Raw genomic sequence first — 17,123 nt, 5'->3', positions numbered from 1 at the left:
ACTGTAATAAAAAATAGAAAATAACTGTTAAAATATATATACATATATACATTCTGATGTAAAAGCAGTGAAACTGTGTATTTTTACAGTCACACATTGTAAAAGAATAAACCCCCTTTTGTAAAAAATACTGATTTTCAGTGTGACCATTTGTACAGTTTTGGCTTGTACAAAGAAAATCTGTAATTTTTTATAAATAAAGATTTTTCATAATGACATGCTATACAGTGTTGACATGTTTTTGATAGGAAACTTTTAAATGAATACTTTATTATCTGTAATTTAACAAAACAGGGGAAATTTTGTCATATAACAGTAAATTGTTTTTAAAAAGTGGCAGATTAACTGTTTCAAACATGAACTGTTTACAGTGCAGTCTACTGTGTCTGGGGCAGATCATTTTGTTGCCCAGTTATGTGGTTTATATTCAGGCTATTCTAGACTATACAGCCGCAGAAAATGTAAAAGTAATTTTTAACAGTGAAGAATATGACAAAAATATAGAAAAAAGGACGAGTGCCATAAAGTACAGCTAGTTATGTTTGTTTGTTTATCAAACTACTAACAGCTCTTGAATATTTACTGAAAGAAAACCTGTGTTACTTTATGGAAGACATTAAGCTATAATTCCTTCTGCAACTAACTACATGTAACATTTAACTCCTATTTTGAAAGGTACCTTTTTTAAGAATGCCGTCCTTGTGTTGGACATTATTGATTGTCTCCATGGCCGGTGCTACTTCCTGGGTTTTACTGTCCTCTGATTCACAAACATGATTTTCCACTGGCTCTTCTGGTGGCCCAGTGTTAGCTACTTTACTGTCCTCTGTGCATGTTTCCTCCAGTGCAGGTTTAAGCTCCTCACTGGGAGAATCACTGAAGTTAGTGGCTGGTTCCTCAGAAGCCACTGGACTGGTTTTCTGCTCTTCGGGACTAGTTGCAGTTACAACATTCATTGCTTTCTCAGTTACACATGTTGCTGCCTGGTCTCCAATATCCCCACAAGACTCTTCTTTCTTTGATTTCACGTTCGATGTCTCTGGCACCTCCAAAGAAGACGCAGATGGTGATATATGCTCCTGTACTGATTCTACTGCTGCAGACTCTTTGGGACAGGATGCAAACTCCTCCAGCTCAGAGAGGTCTGGCTCAATGATGGAGTCATCTTCTCCTCCCACTTCATCTACAGTCACCAGTTCCTCCATGTTCTTGGGGTACCAGCACTCCTCATCCGAGTCTTCTCCACTCTCCGACTCCTTCTCCTGAGGACACGGATCAAGAAAAGAGCTGTTAATACTCCACAGAGTCCATTTGTTTAAGCTGTGCTCTTGAATGCTTGTGACTCAAGCTTACTTACAGTGTCTTTACTACATTCAGTCGCCTCTTTTGACTTATTGCGTCGTTGAGGTGAAACTGATTTTTCCTTCGAATGGCGATCCTGTGAAAAGAAAATATTTGCTAGATGGCTGTGGCAGATGCAAAGCAACAATAACACACATTTACAAAAGTTACTCACGGTATTTTCAGTCGTATTTTCTCTCTCGTGCTTCTCTGCTGTCGTGTACCTCCTGCTGCTTCTTCTACTCCTGCCTCTGCCTGGTGAACTCTGCCTCTTGTCTTCCAACGCTCTGCAAAGTGCTTCGTCGGTCATCTCAAATTCTGAATGTCTTGACCTACTGTGGTAGTCGCCACCGTCCCTCCTCTTTGACTTTGTTTCGTGCCGTTGGTACGGAGGCCTGGGCGGCTTGTCGGACTTGTACACTTGTTCCATGTAGAAGTCGTCCTCCATGTTCCTGTACGAGTTGAAGGATGAGCCTTGAGGGCTTCCTCGTTGGTGCCAGTCTCTGCTGCCCTTCATCCCTTCGCCTCCTCCTCCTCCTCCTCGTTCGTCCGCAGATCTCAGGCTGAGATGATCTAAGGGTTTCTGGTAGGTCTTCCGACGGTCAGACGCCCGTCCGTTCGGCCGATCATCGTCCACGTTGCTCCCATTCCTCCATGGGTCATCTCGCTCCCTCGGCCAATCCCAGGAGCTGCGATGGGGGCCCAGGCCGTTGCTGCCTCTCTCTGGACCCCTGCACTGAGCTCCTTGAGGGCTGTGGGCTGAGCTGCATGATGTGAAACTGGGGCTGTGGGAATGAGGACTCAGAGAGCGGCTGATGGGGCTGCGGGAACGTGCTCTCTCCGGCATGTAGCTGGAGAAAGATGAGGAACATGGAGGAATCTTCTAAAGCTGCTGCCATTTTTTAATTTTGGAAGCATCACATTGATTCAACCAAAGTACTTGAGACATGAAATAGGATGAAAGGTTGCCTTACTGTTCAATTTCTTGCATCTCATCCCTCTCCCGCTGTGAGGTGATATCCTGGATGATTGACTGAACATCTTTGCCTGGTTTCTACACGGAAGAAAACATTCAACTTTACTAGGCGCCTAACACGACACAACCTGCTGTTTACTTTCTTCTTCAGCTTTACCTTGAGTTGCAGCTCCTTGTACCTCTTAGACATTCGTATGAGGAGCTTCTGAGTGTTGATCGTAGCTGGAGTAAGTTGGTAGTATTGAACCATGGCCTGAGCTGCCTCGACGTACGCCATCTCCAGAAACGCCTGAAGGGAAAACAGAGAGTCGCTATCAACAATAACACACCCTTCTGACAGCTTCATCCTGATCTGGTCGAACATATTTCACATTTCAGATGACAGATAATCTGTAAAAAACATCATCGTGATAAGGGATCGCATTTTACCACTATAATAAATCACCAGAACAGTTGCTTTGGTCTCCGTGATTTCAGTATGAATGCTTTGAATCTGATAGGGGGAGATATTCGTGTTCTGTCAAGTGAAACCTTGAAACATTAGTGAGCTGTCAAGCGCTGGTAGTTAAACAGCCAGTAAGTTATGACAAAGTACATGATATCGCATAACAGCTGCAGCGGGAGAAAGATGCAGATAATCATAAAGACGTACAAAGATACAGTGGTGATTTGCCTCCTGACATATTTGTTTCAAGCAAAGATAAAATTGGAATCAACACCTTTAATGGAGCTCACATGTCAGGAATGAGCAGGATGCTTAAGATGATTTCGAGTTTGGCAGCATGTAATTAAACACAGTGCTGCATGGATTAACCCTCATCCCACCGACATATTTAACATTCAAGGACTTGGCTTCCCAGAGACCGCAAGAATAAAGTACTAAAATAAACAACCATCACAGTATAGTGCAGAGGAGGGAAGTAACTAAGTACAAATACTTTGTTACTGTCCTTAAGTAGATTCTGAAGGTATCTGTACTTTACTTGAGTGTTAATTTTCTGATGACTTTTTACTTGTACTTCCTACATTTGAACACAAATATCTGCACTTTCTACTGCTTACATTCTCCAAACTGTCTCGTTACTTGTTTCAACCTCTGCGGACGACAACATGACGTAAAAGACGTAACAACAAACGTCTTTATCTTTCCCAGCAGTGTGCAATCTGTCCCTGAAGCTCAACACAGCCCTGCCTGCCTCAGCTGCTATGCGAGAGGCTTTTTGGCACTGCAGGACTGATTTTCAGAGCCAAAAGGGCAAAAACTTTGAGAACCAGCTTCTACTGAGGCTCAATAAAAGATGTTGGTAGTCTTGAAGAGATGAGTGTTTCCATATTGACTATAATGTTTAATGTTCATAATGTTGCTGAAATGGAAAACTGTCCTGTGATGTTTTTCTCTGAACCAGCGCTGTGCAAAAGGCCGAAAACAATCCTATTTTGTGTGCTTAAAACTTTTTTCATTTTGCAGAGTTATCAAAAGAGCCTTTCATTGAAGCTAAAAAATTCATTTTTACTTTTGTACTTAAGTAAATTTCTGAACCTGTACTTTTTTGCTTTTACTTGAGTAAAGAAGTTGAGTCAGTACTTCTACTTTTACCAGAGTCTATTTTTACACAAGTATCTCTGTTTCTACTTAAATAAAGAATGTGAATGCTTTTGCCATCTCTGGTAGAATGTCATCTTATTTCTTTTCAAATTAACTAAGTTCATGTAGAAAAAAAAAGTAAGATTATTGAAATTTTAGGAAAGTTAATATATGCTCTTCTTCAGTATTAGTCATTTACTTGTGTCTGTCTCCTTCATAATGACTGGCATCAATACATTGGTACTTCTAACAACTACTAATAAAGACAGAAAAAGGTCAAATAATGACGTGAAATCATTAGGAACAAAGTCATGAAAAAATGGAGTAATAGAGTCAAGCACCTGTAAGAATTGCAAAAAACATCTTCGTGTCCTAGTCAGTAAGATTACAGGCTTATCACTACATACAGTACAGTCAGCCTCTCATGTATTCATCCCCTTCCATTAAAGAAAAGGTAAAATTCACAATAGTCACTTAAATAACTAGAAACTGAAAAAAGTAATAACAAATAAAAATGTGCTAAATTATAATTTAGTGAAATAAGACTTTTTGAATTGTGATTGAAAAGAATAATTAAAAAAACAAGCAAACAAAACGGTCACTGACATATGAGAGCACTTTGCTGATGAGCAGTGAAATTAAAATACCTGTCAGCAGGTGCAGAAGTCTGACTGAGAGTTACAGAAAACACTTGATGGCAGTGATTGGCTCAAAGGGTTGTTCAACTAAATATTAGTTTACAGATCCCATCATGCTTGTTTGCTTGTTGTTGTTGTTGTTGTAATATATATCTGTTGAGCCACAATTCAAAAGCAATGTCATGATTTTCATGAAATTTTTATTTATTATTACATTTGTCAATTTCAACTTACTTCAATGACAGCTGTTTTCTTTCCTTCTTTAATGGGAGGGTATGAATACATCTGAGGACCACTGTATGTCTGATAAGCAGCTGCCCTACAATAACACGTGTAAATGCCAAAATAAAGAAAATGACTGCGGCCGATGTACAATGCTTATGTCAAAGGTGGAGGTTAATCTTCTTGTACTAATGCAGTCCTAATACTAATGCTCTTGTTGTTCTAAATATGCATTGGGGGAAAAAAATATGATATTGATGCATTTATGATCATTTGCAAGCAATAAACAAAATCTGAAAGTTAGTTGATCAATGTGAACAACATACTATCACTGCCTGATAAATAATCAGAATATTGTACCTGATGGGTAGAGCGCATTAAAATGTAGTTGGTGACTTTGCCGAAGGGTAGTCCCAGGTTGATGACGTCATTCTCTGTGCAGCTGCCTTCGGGGAGGTTGCAGATGTGAACAACTCGGCCTACGGTGGATTTTCTGGGTGGAAATGGCTGCAAATGAATAGAAAAAATAAATAAAAGATCAAACTCTGTTGGAGCCGTGAAAACTGCTGCTCAGCCTTCGCACCAGTTCATCAATATTTACACACTCACATCCTCGCCAAAATTAAAATCACTCCATCCTGTTTACAAGGCTATTAACACCCTGACCAGTGAACGCTGTGCTGTGTTCAGGTGTCAACTTTAGTGTGCAAACCTGTCAGTCCCATAATGAGCAGAGGACTGCTGAGATACAGAGCGCAGCCACCTAAACCAGCTGATGGTCAGTGAATACAGTTCCAGCGAGGACGCTCCAAACACAGTGTCGGATTCCCTGTTTATAAGACCTGACATTTAATTATGACAGCTTTGTTGGAGAATTTATATGAAGCTATGTGGCCACTTTCCATTTTTTTCACTGATGAATGGCTTTACTCTCAACAGAGAACTGAACTGTGGGCATATCAACAAAAAAAGCATGCTGAATTGTGTTCAGATGTTGGGAAGTTGCTGCATTTTTTTGTAACCGATAGAGGACTGGTAGTTGTTTGCGGCGTGTACAGCGGCTGGGGTTGTCCACAACATCGTACAACCTCAGAGTTTATTTTGTTACATCCATTAGTGTTGTTATGGTGGAGTCAAGTGTTGTCTAGTAGTGTTGATTTTCTATCACTGACTGCGGTGTGTGTGTTCATTTTCAACTCTCTATAGTGTTGAAATAACTCACTTTCAAACATGCTAAATTAACAGTCAAAAGTGGACGTTTTTCTAGTTAAATGCAACACTCTCAGGGTTAATTAAACACTGGCGAAGTGTCTGTGTGTATCAATCATACTGTAGAAACCTGGTCTGTGTAACATCAGTGCAACACTATCACACAGGACGTCATGCCATTTTCTCTCCTTGAAACCGTCCACCTCACTGCGTCTATTAATAGCTCTTTGGCAGTACTGTAGCAGTGATAATAAAAGTTTTCTTGTTTGGATTTAGACACTTGTCAGCTGACTGACTCCAGATATTTCACACATCTGACACAAATCTCTCTACACTTGAAAAAGTAACTTCTGTTACCACTGTCTAATTGAATGCACGGTTGCAGGATATTTTATTTATTTGTATTTTTTTTTAACATTTTACTAATTTAGACAAACCTGCTGAGTTGCATTGACATGACAATCTTGGTTAATTACACCTGATATGGTGCATAATTTAAACAGAAATCTCCATTAATTGTGATTTAAAACAAAATTCAAGTTGTAGTAAATTCAATAAAATGGTCTAACAATAACATTTTTCTCCACTTTGCGATTTTAGGTCCTTAAAAACCAATTATTAAGTAATAGTTAATGAAAATACTGTTGATTGCAGATGAAAGGCTAATTCCTCTAACTCATTCGTCGGTTTAAACACAATTCGACTGACTGATACAAAGGATTGTGTTCATTTTTATGTCTTCAGCCTTTCAAGTGTCGGCTGCTGAGTATAGTAACTTTCATTACACAGCATCTTTTTGTCCTTCCTCCTTTTTTAATCTGAAAGAACAGCGGGTAATTGAAGGGTAACTTACTATTTTTTCTTCATGGAACAACACTACAGACCGGACTGCAGAGACAGAACAGATGAGGTAATGGTGTCTGTTTTGGATTTAGATGTTGCGTTATTATGTTACATGTAGCAGCCTTGTTCCATTTACTTGGGATAATGTATTGCTTTATTTGTGTAATTCACTTGTGTAGCGTCTCTTTTAAGTCAGATTAAGTTAACAGTCTTCCTTTCGTTCTCTGTCGGATTTTATTTCAGGTTTATTTCTCCCAGCTCACGTATTCTGCAGCTTCCTCTCCTCCCCAGCTGCAACTATTTATCCTTTACCTCCATCTGTCCCTTTTTTTTTTTCAGTCTCTTTCTCTGCCTGAAGCAACTTTCAGACAGCAAGTTTGACAAAGATACTCTGCAGAACAAGCTCCACCAAGATGTTGTAACTCGACTGTATGTGTAGAAGGATCATTGAATGCACCTTCTTTGCCTCCTGTTAGTAGCTGTTTACCAGTTCATCCCCTGACTATACATTGTGAAAATGCAAAGTCTATATCCATCATCAAACTAGCTGGTGAGCATGCCGTTTGACACCTCATGTTCCTCTGACATCACTGCAGAAAGCGGTTGTAAATTCAGCTTGTTATATCTCGGAGTCTTATTTCTGCAATTTGTGCTGCAACTGCAATTTTTCCAGTTCCCCTCCTCCTCCTCCTCCCGCTTCGCTGGCTGACAGACCTGACGGACAGTTCCATGTGTGGGACAGACTGGCGGTGCTGTTCCCCTTTGGACCAGCAGCCAGGGTCTGGTTTTTACAGGGAATTTGTCCAGGGAAAAATCCAACAATAACACACACTGCCCTTCACTAAAGCGAATAAAGAGGAGGAGGCGATTGATAAGTGGAGCCAGAAAAGGGGGGAGTTAGTCATTAAACTGGGGTGTATACTGTCTGCTTGCTCGTGTACAACTCGAGATTCTCTACATTTTGAACAGTTATTTCTATTCACAGACTAATGGTTTCTGGCCAGCACGCTGACATTAACAGCTCCAGATGCAAGAGTGATAATTCTATTAGGAGCTCCATGCCAGTTCCACCGCCACCACCAGAGTACAGAAAGGTCAATGCAGGTTGGGCTCAATAAACAGATCCAGGAATAGGCTGTTTATGTCCTTGGAATATTATAGAGAACAAGCGTCTTGGTCGCTGCTCGCTGCACGCTCTAACGTCTGACTTGTAAAATGTTGTCTGTCTCTGAAAGCACCAGACGCTTTGACCACGGCAGTAATATCACTCTCAAGGTTGGCTCAGGCTTCGAACAGTAGCTGTTTCTGTGGACCGCAGACCAGAAGCGCAGAGTTACGGTGTCATTGGCTCCTCGCAAGGAGGTACGACACGTGCTGCCAAGGCCTCCTTAAAATGCAGATGGGGCTTGTGACACGTGGAACAACAAAAATAAAAAAGTTTGGATAAGTGAATCGCCCACACAGAACAGCTCGGGTCCACGAGAGCTTGAGGTAATCATTTAAAAACACATCTGCAGGAGTGGAAATATTGTTTTGCAGTGATACTGAGGGCTGATCAGCTTTAAAATAAATAAATAAATAAATAAATAAATAAATAAATAAATCTCATCAATAAATTGACAATTACCTATGATGTGGATGTTCTTTGTGTAATTACAACTTTATTACCATTTCTCTATAAATGAGGATTTATTACACTTGTGGGTTTAAAATGTTCAGCTGACAACATAGTTTTAGCCTAAAGAAGAGTTATGAAAAAATAAAGCCTTTATATATTCAGTAAATCAATTTGCACCCCACAGAACACATTAAAGTAAACAGTGCTAATCCAGGTACATCATTTTGGTTCTAAAAATGTTCTGAGAAAGTTCTGCAAAGTTCTTGTGCTGTTTTCAGCAGAAAGTTTCATTTTAGTTCCCAATAAATTCTCCCGAAAGGCAATATTCTTAAAATATTTTCCGACTGTTGCATTGAGAACGTTCTTCCCTTGTTATCTTGTAACATTGTGGGAAGAACTTTCTCCCAAAACATCCTCACAATATTACAGACACAATATTCCACCTTTGTTATTGTGTCACATTACAAGAACATTTTATAAAACATATAAAACAACAACAACAACAACAATAATCATTGTCATTTGAGGTATTGAGAACATCTTGACAACATTTATGTTAGTATTGGTTCTGCTTTTGTTATCATGCAACATAACTGGACAACATCCTCTAAACATCCTCTAAATGTTAAAACATTCCGTCTTGGCAAACTTTTAACCTCCTGACTTGAAATGATGAATATCCTTAAAACTTTTTGTTTTAGTTAACTTTAGTCTCAAAGGAACATTATTTTTTAATTTATAAATATAAAAACAATAAAATCTTTAAAACATGTCTTCTTTAAATTATTATTAGAACCTGTAGGTTATATTAGCCAATGTTGTGGAAACGTTCCCTGCTTGCTGGGATTGACTTTACCTCCTCTCCTGCGTTCAGCCGTATATTCTAAACTTTACACTCTCGATATTATGACCTTGCAAACAAGACCCAAATGGCGTAAAGCGATAACAACCATTTCACGCTGCGCTTTCGCTGCTTTCACTGACAGCGAGCTGCCCGACATCAGCTGGAATCTCTCCTAAGGACGTGTCTGTTTATTTGTACAAAGTAGGATCCATGTTGGAGGATCCGGGGAGATGGTCAGTTTGGTTTCACAGTTTCTCCCCACGTTCCTGTGCAGACTGCTCGCACCATTCCACGGATCACTTTACCAGTCTTTCACCAGACTGAAACTTTACACCGCTGCCTGGGGGTGTGACCCAGGGGTCTTTAGGTCTGTGCTCCTAACAGCAGTTAGCTGTAATCCTGTGTTTATCTCTGTTCAAGTTCTGCCGCAAGACGCTACTGTGTGACTTCAGGCTGGACAATGCAGCTCAAACTGGCTTGTAAAGATACAGACAGACATGTGTAAGCTTACATGTACAGATAGTGATAAATGTTGCTTGTCTTTAATATGGTCACAAAATCAACAGAAAGTCCTGCTTTAATTTACTTTACCCAAGTTTTTTCTTTTAGTTTGAATTCTACAAATATTATGTTAAATGTAATTAGCTTTTAGCATTTTTCTTTCATATCTGCATGCTCACAAAAGCTGTTAAATACACTGAAAACCTCACAAATAACCATTGCATGTTGTGGTGTACGTGCATATGGGAGCTCTAAGTCCGACGCACGGCTTTACAAACAGTAAAACCACATGTTATGCTTTGACAGGTGTGTGTTTATAGCAACTAACATTAGCTCATGTAGCACAGCCTATAAATACTTCCACCGTAATACAATAAAATCCTTTTTCAATAACCGTCCAGTGAAGCATCTGACATATCACATAAATAAGTTCAGGGTCCTGTTAAATAGATTCTCTTGGCGACGAAGGAAAGAACAAACGGCTGATACAAAACGCAGTCACGCACATGGAAGAAGCGGCTTTGCAAGCGAGAGGGGATGTAACTGAAACGACGTGACATCAAAATCTGGATCGGCCTCGTTCGGTCATAAAATCCTTTATTCTCACAGCTTTAATGCATTCTGTACAAACTCTAATATCGTATTAAAGCTTATATTTCACTGCACAAGTTCTGTTTCACTGGGCAAATTATTTTTTAATTCACCATTGAGTTGTTATTTTTTTGATTGAATTTATCTTAATAAATGTAATTTCTATTTATTTATACTCTTTAAAATGCACAGTGTTGCATGAGTATGTCAAAACTACACTTTGTGCATTGAGTTTAGATGATGAGTTGAAAAGTTAAAGATCGAAATGATGAACTGCATCTGCAACAAGTGGCTTAAAAAAATTTCCCAGAGATTATGTGGACGTCTAACATTCCAAATTTTTGTGACCTCGGCACAAATAAAGTAAGATTTGTGCAATTTTATCTCTTTATTATTTGTGTTATCAGCTGGATTTTGTTAAAATGCTCTGAACTCTATTTTATTTAATTGAAAATCTGAAAAATGTCAACAGAATTAAATATGTTAGGCTAAAATACAGGGAAAGGATTTTTTAATTAAGATACTGGTGCATGTAAAATATATATATCAGAATGTAATCAATAGTGTGGCTTTATTATAAAGCAGATAAAAGTAGATGCAGATACATATTGTGATTGTGCTTTTTTTTTTTTTACATGACTTTAAAATCTAAGCGACAGAATGATGCGTTTCACAGAGTTAGCTAAAATAAATAATGTGAATCCCGTACAGCGTGTTAGGTTTGTGTCCGTAAGCAGTTCGGAGCTCCTACATGGCGAGCGTATTAATGCCCACTGACTGTTGAAAGCTTCATGCTGGGAACCAGCAGCAGTGCAGGTTTGCTGGGGGCTAATTTCGGGCACCTTTCACCTCACTTATCATTTGCACTGCGCTTTTCATGATGGACGCCTATCAACAGCTGCTGTTTTTCCACCCGAGTCAAAAGCCAACTCTTCAGACAGTCTGTGGGGCTGCAGTTTTGAAAGCTAAGCTCCTAGGAGCACTCATAATTAATTGGAATTTCAAATGACGTGTTGAGATGAACATTTATCTTCCTTTCTGGGAAACCTGCAACTTTCTCAAATGGGTTGTATTAGCACTTTAAACTGTAATTAAACTGTTAAATTTAAGTGTATGTACAAATCGGAGGGCCGAGTGTGAAACTGAAAATAAAACAAAATCTATGTTTAAACAAGCTTCTGTGTGTATAATAAGAATAAAACTTTCTGGACTAATGCTTGTCGCAAAAATTTGTTGCCTGTACTGAGTAAAAAAAAAAAAAAAAAAAAAAAAAAGCTAATGCTAATAAACACGTGTTCTGTGTGTGTGATTTATTGGGAGCGTGGGCCTGCACAGAGCCTGTCCAGACAGCTGCTTTAAGGCTGTTTCTGGAACTGTTTCTGTTCTGAAAGGCAGAAAATCAAAGGCTGAATTGTGTCTGGTTCTGTCAATTCTTTACTAAATAGATAGACCTAAAACTTTAAAATGTGCCTAAAATAAACCAGTTCATGTAATTACAAATAGAATGTCTAATAAAAACAAACAGAGAACACATACAAAAACTGCCATGTATGAATGATTTCACACAAGAGGTGAAGAATCCTTAAATGGTAAAATAGGAACATTTCAGCTCGTATGTCTCGGTCCATAGTTTACGGATCCAGTTTGCCAAGATATCCAGATCAGTGGAAAAGAGTTGTCAAGCCTGAACAAAGCCTGCTTTGGGCCCCAGCAGCTGTCAACAAGAGGATCCGAGTCCATTCATTACACAAAACACACTCAGGGTCAGTTCATTACGCACCTTATACACTCTTCCCTGCTACAAACGCTTTAAAGACACATGGAAGAAAAGCAGCGCTAGATATAGTCTAAACACAATTAGGGATAACACATCATAAAATATCATCTTACTCTTCACCAAAGAATACCAACAGCCAGTACCAGCTGGACACATTATTGCTAAAGTGGTTGAAAAGAGTCAAATATTAATAATGAATCCCCTTTTTCATGCAATCTTCTTCAATAACAGCTGTTCTTTTATCACTGGCTTTCTTTATAACCTGTCACCAAATTTGATTTATGTGCCCAGACAAAGTCTAATAATCCTGAAAAAAAAAAAAAAAAGAAAGCCCCAAAACATTTGTCTGACCTTTGACTCTGGCTGGTGTGAGGCAAATCCTGTGTCTGACATGGGATAAGTCTTCATGGCTGTAGCTGGCAAGTACGGCGTACTGGCTCCTGAGGATACATCTGTGGAAACAATTGGAAATGTGGACTTAGAATTCCTCTAAAGAAAAAATAAAATTAAAAAGTTTTACTTTGGGGCTCAATATCAGAAATATCAGCTACAAAATGTCAGAATCATTATTAGCTTCCCCATTTTAAATGTTTAATTTGTTGTTGTTTATTGATGGAGTTTGAGCCAAGTAGGTTGTGAAAAAGGGGTTAAAAAAAAAAGTCTTTAGAAGTCCTAAGAAGTGACATCTGGAAAATGTAATGATGCTCCACAGTGTGACTAGACTTGCAGATTTTCAGTTATACTACATTATTCAGTGTTTTGGAAATAACAACAGACAATTTGTTTGCTATAAAACTGAAATATGGGGTTCCTCCATAATACATATCATGTGCATGTAAAGACAAGGTTTTCCAAGCTTAAAATGAAATTAGATTAAATTAAATATGCTGTGATTACAGAATGATGGCTTGAGAGTTTCTGTAAAATGGCACATGATGCAGGCAGTTGTGTCTGTAGCTCAAAAAACACATAATTATTCCATCTTACTCACAGCTGTTGTTCCACAGCTTTATTTTTTTTTAAACTTGACAAGAAAAAAACACAATGAACTGTACTTTGCGACATCTTTTAAACTGTTCAGTGACCTTTCTCATGATAGTTAGGCACAAATGCTCCTCCAGGCCTCCCGGTTTGTCTACATCGTTACACATAAAGGAATACGGGACATGTAACATCGATACGATAGAGAACAGGTGCCGAGTGTGTTTATGTGGAGAAAAACATGACACAGAAGTCGTCAGCTTTGTGCGTTTGCTGTTATAAGTCTACCAAACATTGTAAAATGCTCAACAAGTGTCGCAGTCCGCAATATTTTAGATTGAAAAACACTTTATTCTAACAGCATACGGCAGTGTATCAAAATACACTGTGTCAAGTCATAGAAATATGTTGCCTCATACTCTCACGTAACTCTAAAAATAATCCAGCCGTCAGAAAAAGCATCACCGTTGAGTTGCCATTTAGAACGAGGTTTCTAGCGTGGTGGTGGTGACAAATAGGTTATCCTACCTTGACTCGCAGCAGAACAGGCCATGGGGTTGGTTCCTGCGGCGTTCAGACCTCCATCAGAAGGCCTGCCGACGGCATAGTGAACAGCCCCAGCTGATACCACCGCTGAGCTGCAACAATCAGAGAAGGCTGATTTTAGCTGCCTCTCCCCTGCCTTGCTCGCTCATATCTTGTGACAGAGCTCATATTCATAGAAAGATTAAGACAGCTGTATATAGAGCAAGGAAAAGGGAAATAAAAAGCTTCCAACACTCGGAAGAGGTTCGCTCTAGACTGATCAACATGATGTTAAAGCTGAAAAAAAATCACAGCTGGTAACAAGGCGGGAAAACTACCAAGCCATGATCAAGGATAATGTCGTAATAAAAGCAACATTTCTACTTATAATTCTTTGAATATAAATACATAAAAAACCATGTGAAGCTACTGCCTTACGATGAGAGAGCCTATTTTACAACCTGCTTTAAACTCTTTCCAGTTAATTTTTAGAAACGCAAGAAACTCACCTTTCAGTTGTGTACAAAGTTCGATTCTGCAGGTGGAGTTTTCCCTTCACGTGCTGGTCCCAGTCCTAAAATTACATATAGATGGATGGCACATTAAAGGAAAAACCTGAATAAATAAGCATTGAAGCCCAACAGATGTGCATGCTTCCACACAGCTGCACTACATGGTACAATTAAACGATTAGCATACAATCACGCTCTTGTGTAAAAATGCTGAGTAGGATTGGTTGATTTTGATTTCGTATCAAGATGGCAAGAGATGAAGGGACTTTGACAAAGCGTTTACTGTTGGGACACAGATGGCAGGAGCTTCAGTCACAGACTGTTCAAACAGCTATAGTGTTTCTATAAGAACAGTGACTGTGGTGGCATCTGCACTTGGATATATGGGAAAGACATCAGTATACTGAGAGTAACCCGGACTCTCAGCAAGAATAGTCCGTCAGCAGTTACCTACAGAGGGACATTATGGTGGTGTTGCAGTGCATAACCCCCTCATTAACAAATGTAAACGCACATTTGAGAGTTTAATGGAACAGAAAACATAGCAGGCACTAATCTGTAGAGATGTGGAAAAAAGTGACACAGTCAGATGAGTGATCCTTCGCCACAAGTGGTTGAGTGCATGTGTAAGGAAACAGTGCAGCCTTTAGAGGGGATCCAGTGGCTCTGTTATGCTAAAGGGGACATTTTGCTGGCATGGTTTGGGCCAGTTTGTTCCATTAGATGGAAGAGTCACACCAAATCACTGTTAAGTTGTTCTCACTGATCACCTTTGTCCTATAATGAAGCATTTGTATTTTGAAAGGAGTGGTCCCTTCCAGGATGACAATGCCCTCATCCACAGGGCACCAGGGGACATTGAAAGGATGCGTATCATACACTACGGCCTTCACAGTCACCATATCCCAACATAAGTTAACACCTATGGGGGATATTCGACTGATGTCTTAGACAGCGCTCTCCACCACGATCCAAACAACGAACGAGGAAACATCCTTTGAAAGAATGGTGTTCATCCCTCCAATGGAGTTCCAGAGACTTAGAGAATGTGTTTGGCATGTGGTGGCACAACACCTTACTGAGACACTCTATGTTGGTTATTCCTTTGATTTGTCACGCTGCTGTACACATACGCTCCTGTCCAAACATCAAACAGTTGTCCAAACAGCTTGGACACCCTAAGCCCGCGCTTAGTAGCTCCTACATGCCCTCTTGTATGTGCTCATGTCTGGAAGCGATTAGAGAGACAATAACTCGGATTAGTTTGTTATTCATGGGCTGCCACTCAAATCTAAACATTCCCTTGCATTATATAAGCTATTATCAGGTTAAAGCCCCATTTGCTCCATTAAAGCAAGAGCAAATTGTATTGGATTATTGCAAATTAAGGTATTGAATGATTTTGATCATGAAATGAAGAAAAACTGCATTATCTGTATTTTAGTTGAGGCAGGAGCTTCCAGAAGTTAGACTTGTTTCAGAGGTACAATTACATTTAAATAAGATGCAACTCTTACACTCATATACTGTACACATGTTTATATCTTGACTGATAAGTTACTAACCTTGAGGTTGTAGACCTTCTTGTCACAGATGCTACACTGGTGTGGTAGTTGAGTTGGTGTCACCGCATGGTAATCGTTTACTTGATAAGGCTGAAGTATCCTGGTAGCTGAAGATAAGGTCTCCTCACTTCCGTGAAGGGGCTGGTAGCCTCCAAAGCTCTGCGTGCCGCTTGAACCAAAAGAGGAAACCCCAGTACTGCAAATTAACTTGGGGTCAGAGGTCGGCTCCTCTGGGTTATACAATTCAGTTCTGGACCGGATTGGCTGGCCAGCTGCTGCCCAGACGGAGGGATTAGAAGCCATATCCACCTTTCCAGTGCGAGTCAAGTTGGCGTGGCCTTTCCACTGCTCCTTATGCCCAGTGGAGTTATAGACATTCATTTTCTGCTCATTGACATTAAACCCAGCTTGCTGTCCCTGCAGATCCTGCCCATAGAAATCTCTGTGAAAACCAACATTGGTCATGTTCTTTGCCTGAGTGTTAACCACTGAGTACTGTCCATCCCCAGCAGTGGCTGATGCTGCAGACGTCCCTCCAGCAAAATTGTACTGAAGACGCCTGTCAGTGTCAGACGGGTACGTTGAGCCTGATTTTGTACCAAATTCCTCACCCTGTTGGCCCATTGTGCCCCCTCCACAAGGATGGTTCAGTCTCACATTCCCTTGGTTTTGGCTGAATCCACCACCCACCAAGGCCCCCAAAGCTGAATTTGAAGATGGGAAACCCAGCACCCCTGTGGGAAAGGCACCCTGTGGATTCCCAACCATAGATGACGTCCGTAGCTGATTGAACAGGGGTTGGGACATGTTGACATTGGAAAGAACCTGATTGAGAACAGTGGCAGCAGTGGCTGTGTTGCCTCCCTGAGCCAGTTTGAGACGATGGAGGGCGAGCTGGGCCTGGAGCTGAGCGAGTTGGAGGCTGGCTGGAGTCAAGAGGAGCTGCTGGTTCTGCTGCTGATGTCCCGTCTGGACACTGCCTGGCAGCTGGACGCCCACCTGGAGGCCCTTCTTATCGGCACTGTCCAAGGGGACGGCAGTGATGCTGCAGAAAATTACAATCACATGTTAAAGATTTCAAAGGACAAGTCCATTCACACTTTAGATGTTACACAAACACCAAAACGTTTACTCTTAACTGTTCCTCTTTATAAATGGCGTAATATGGATTCAGTCTAACAACTCAGAAATTCAGAGATGCACATTTCCTATGCATAGTTACATAATTCCAGTTAATGCAAATGTAACCGGCGGGTTAGGTCCGCCCGTCACTCGGGGTCGCTGCGCTGCCATTATGGCATTTCAGCCCTTTCCAGGTGCCGCACCGGCAGCGAGTTGCGTAATCAAACACAAAGGCCGACACAGTGTATAAGCATGGGCCGCACAACAGAAGAT

The 17,123-nt window shown here is 40.2% G+C and overlaps 1 protein-coding gene across 1 annotated transcript in view; it reads right to left on the bottom strand.

The window, feature by feature from the left end:
* rbm20 (RNA binding motif protein 20) overlaps positions 1 to 17,123 on the bottom strand; it is a 67,024-nt gene that overhangs the window by 6,864 nt on the left and 43,037 nt on the right. Inside the window, exons 2-11 of the mRNA XM_008282451.1 lie at positions 15,729 to 16,773; positions 14,161 to 14,225; positions 13,655 to 13,764; positions 12,497 to 12,597; positions 5,123 to 5,269; positions 2,475 to 2,606; positions 2,316 to 2,395; positions 1,517 to 2,192; positions 1,358 to 1,438; positions 680 to 1,262 (exon numbers count right to left, since the gene is read on the bottom strand). Coding sequence (XP_008280673.1) covers positions 680 to 1,262; positions 1,358 to 1,438; positions 1,517 to 2,192; positions 2,316 to 2,395; positions 2,475 to 2,606; positions 5,123 to 5,269; positions 12,497 to 12,597; positions 13,655 to 13,764; positions 14,161 to 14,225; positions 15,729 to 16,773 — 3,020 coding nt within the window. The remainder of the gene's footprint in view (positions 1 to 679; positions 1,263 to 1,357; positions 1,439 to 1,516; positions 2,193 to 2,315; positions 2,396 to 2,474; positions 2,607 to 5,122; positions 5,270 to 12,496; positions 12,598 to 13,654; positions 13,765 to 14,160; positions 14,226 to 15,728; positions 16,774 to 17,123) is intronic.

The sequence above is a fragment of the Stegastes partitus genome, unplaced genomic scaffold (genome assembly GCF_000690725.1).
Source record: "Stegastes partitus isolate 25-593 unplaced genomic scaffold, Stegastes_partitus-1.0.2 Scaffold272, whole genome shotgun sequence".
Classification (NCBI taxonomy): Eukaryota; Metazoa; Chordata; class Actinopteri; family Pomacentridae; genus Stegastes; species Stegastes partitus.
The sequence above is the reverse complement of the archived record's forward strand: the minus strand, read 5'-3'. Positions and strand labels throughout refer to the sequence as shown.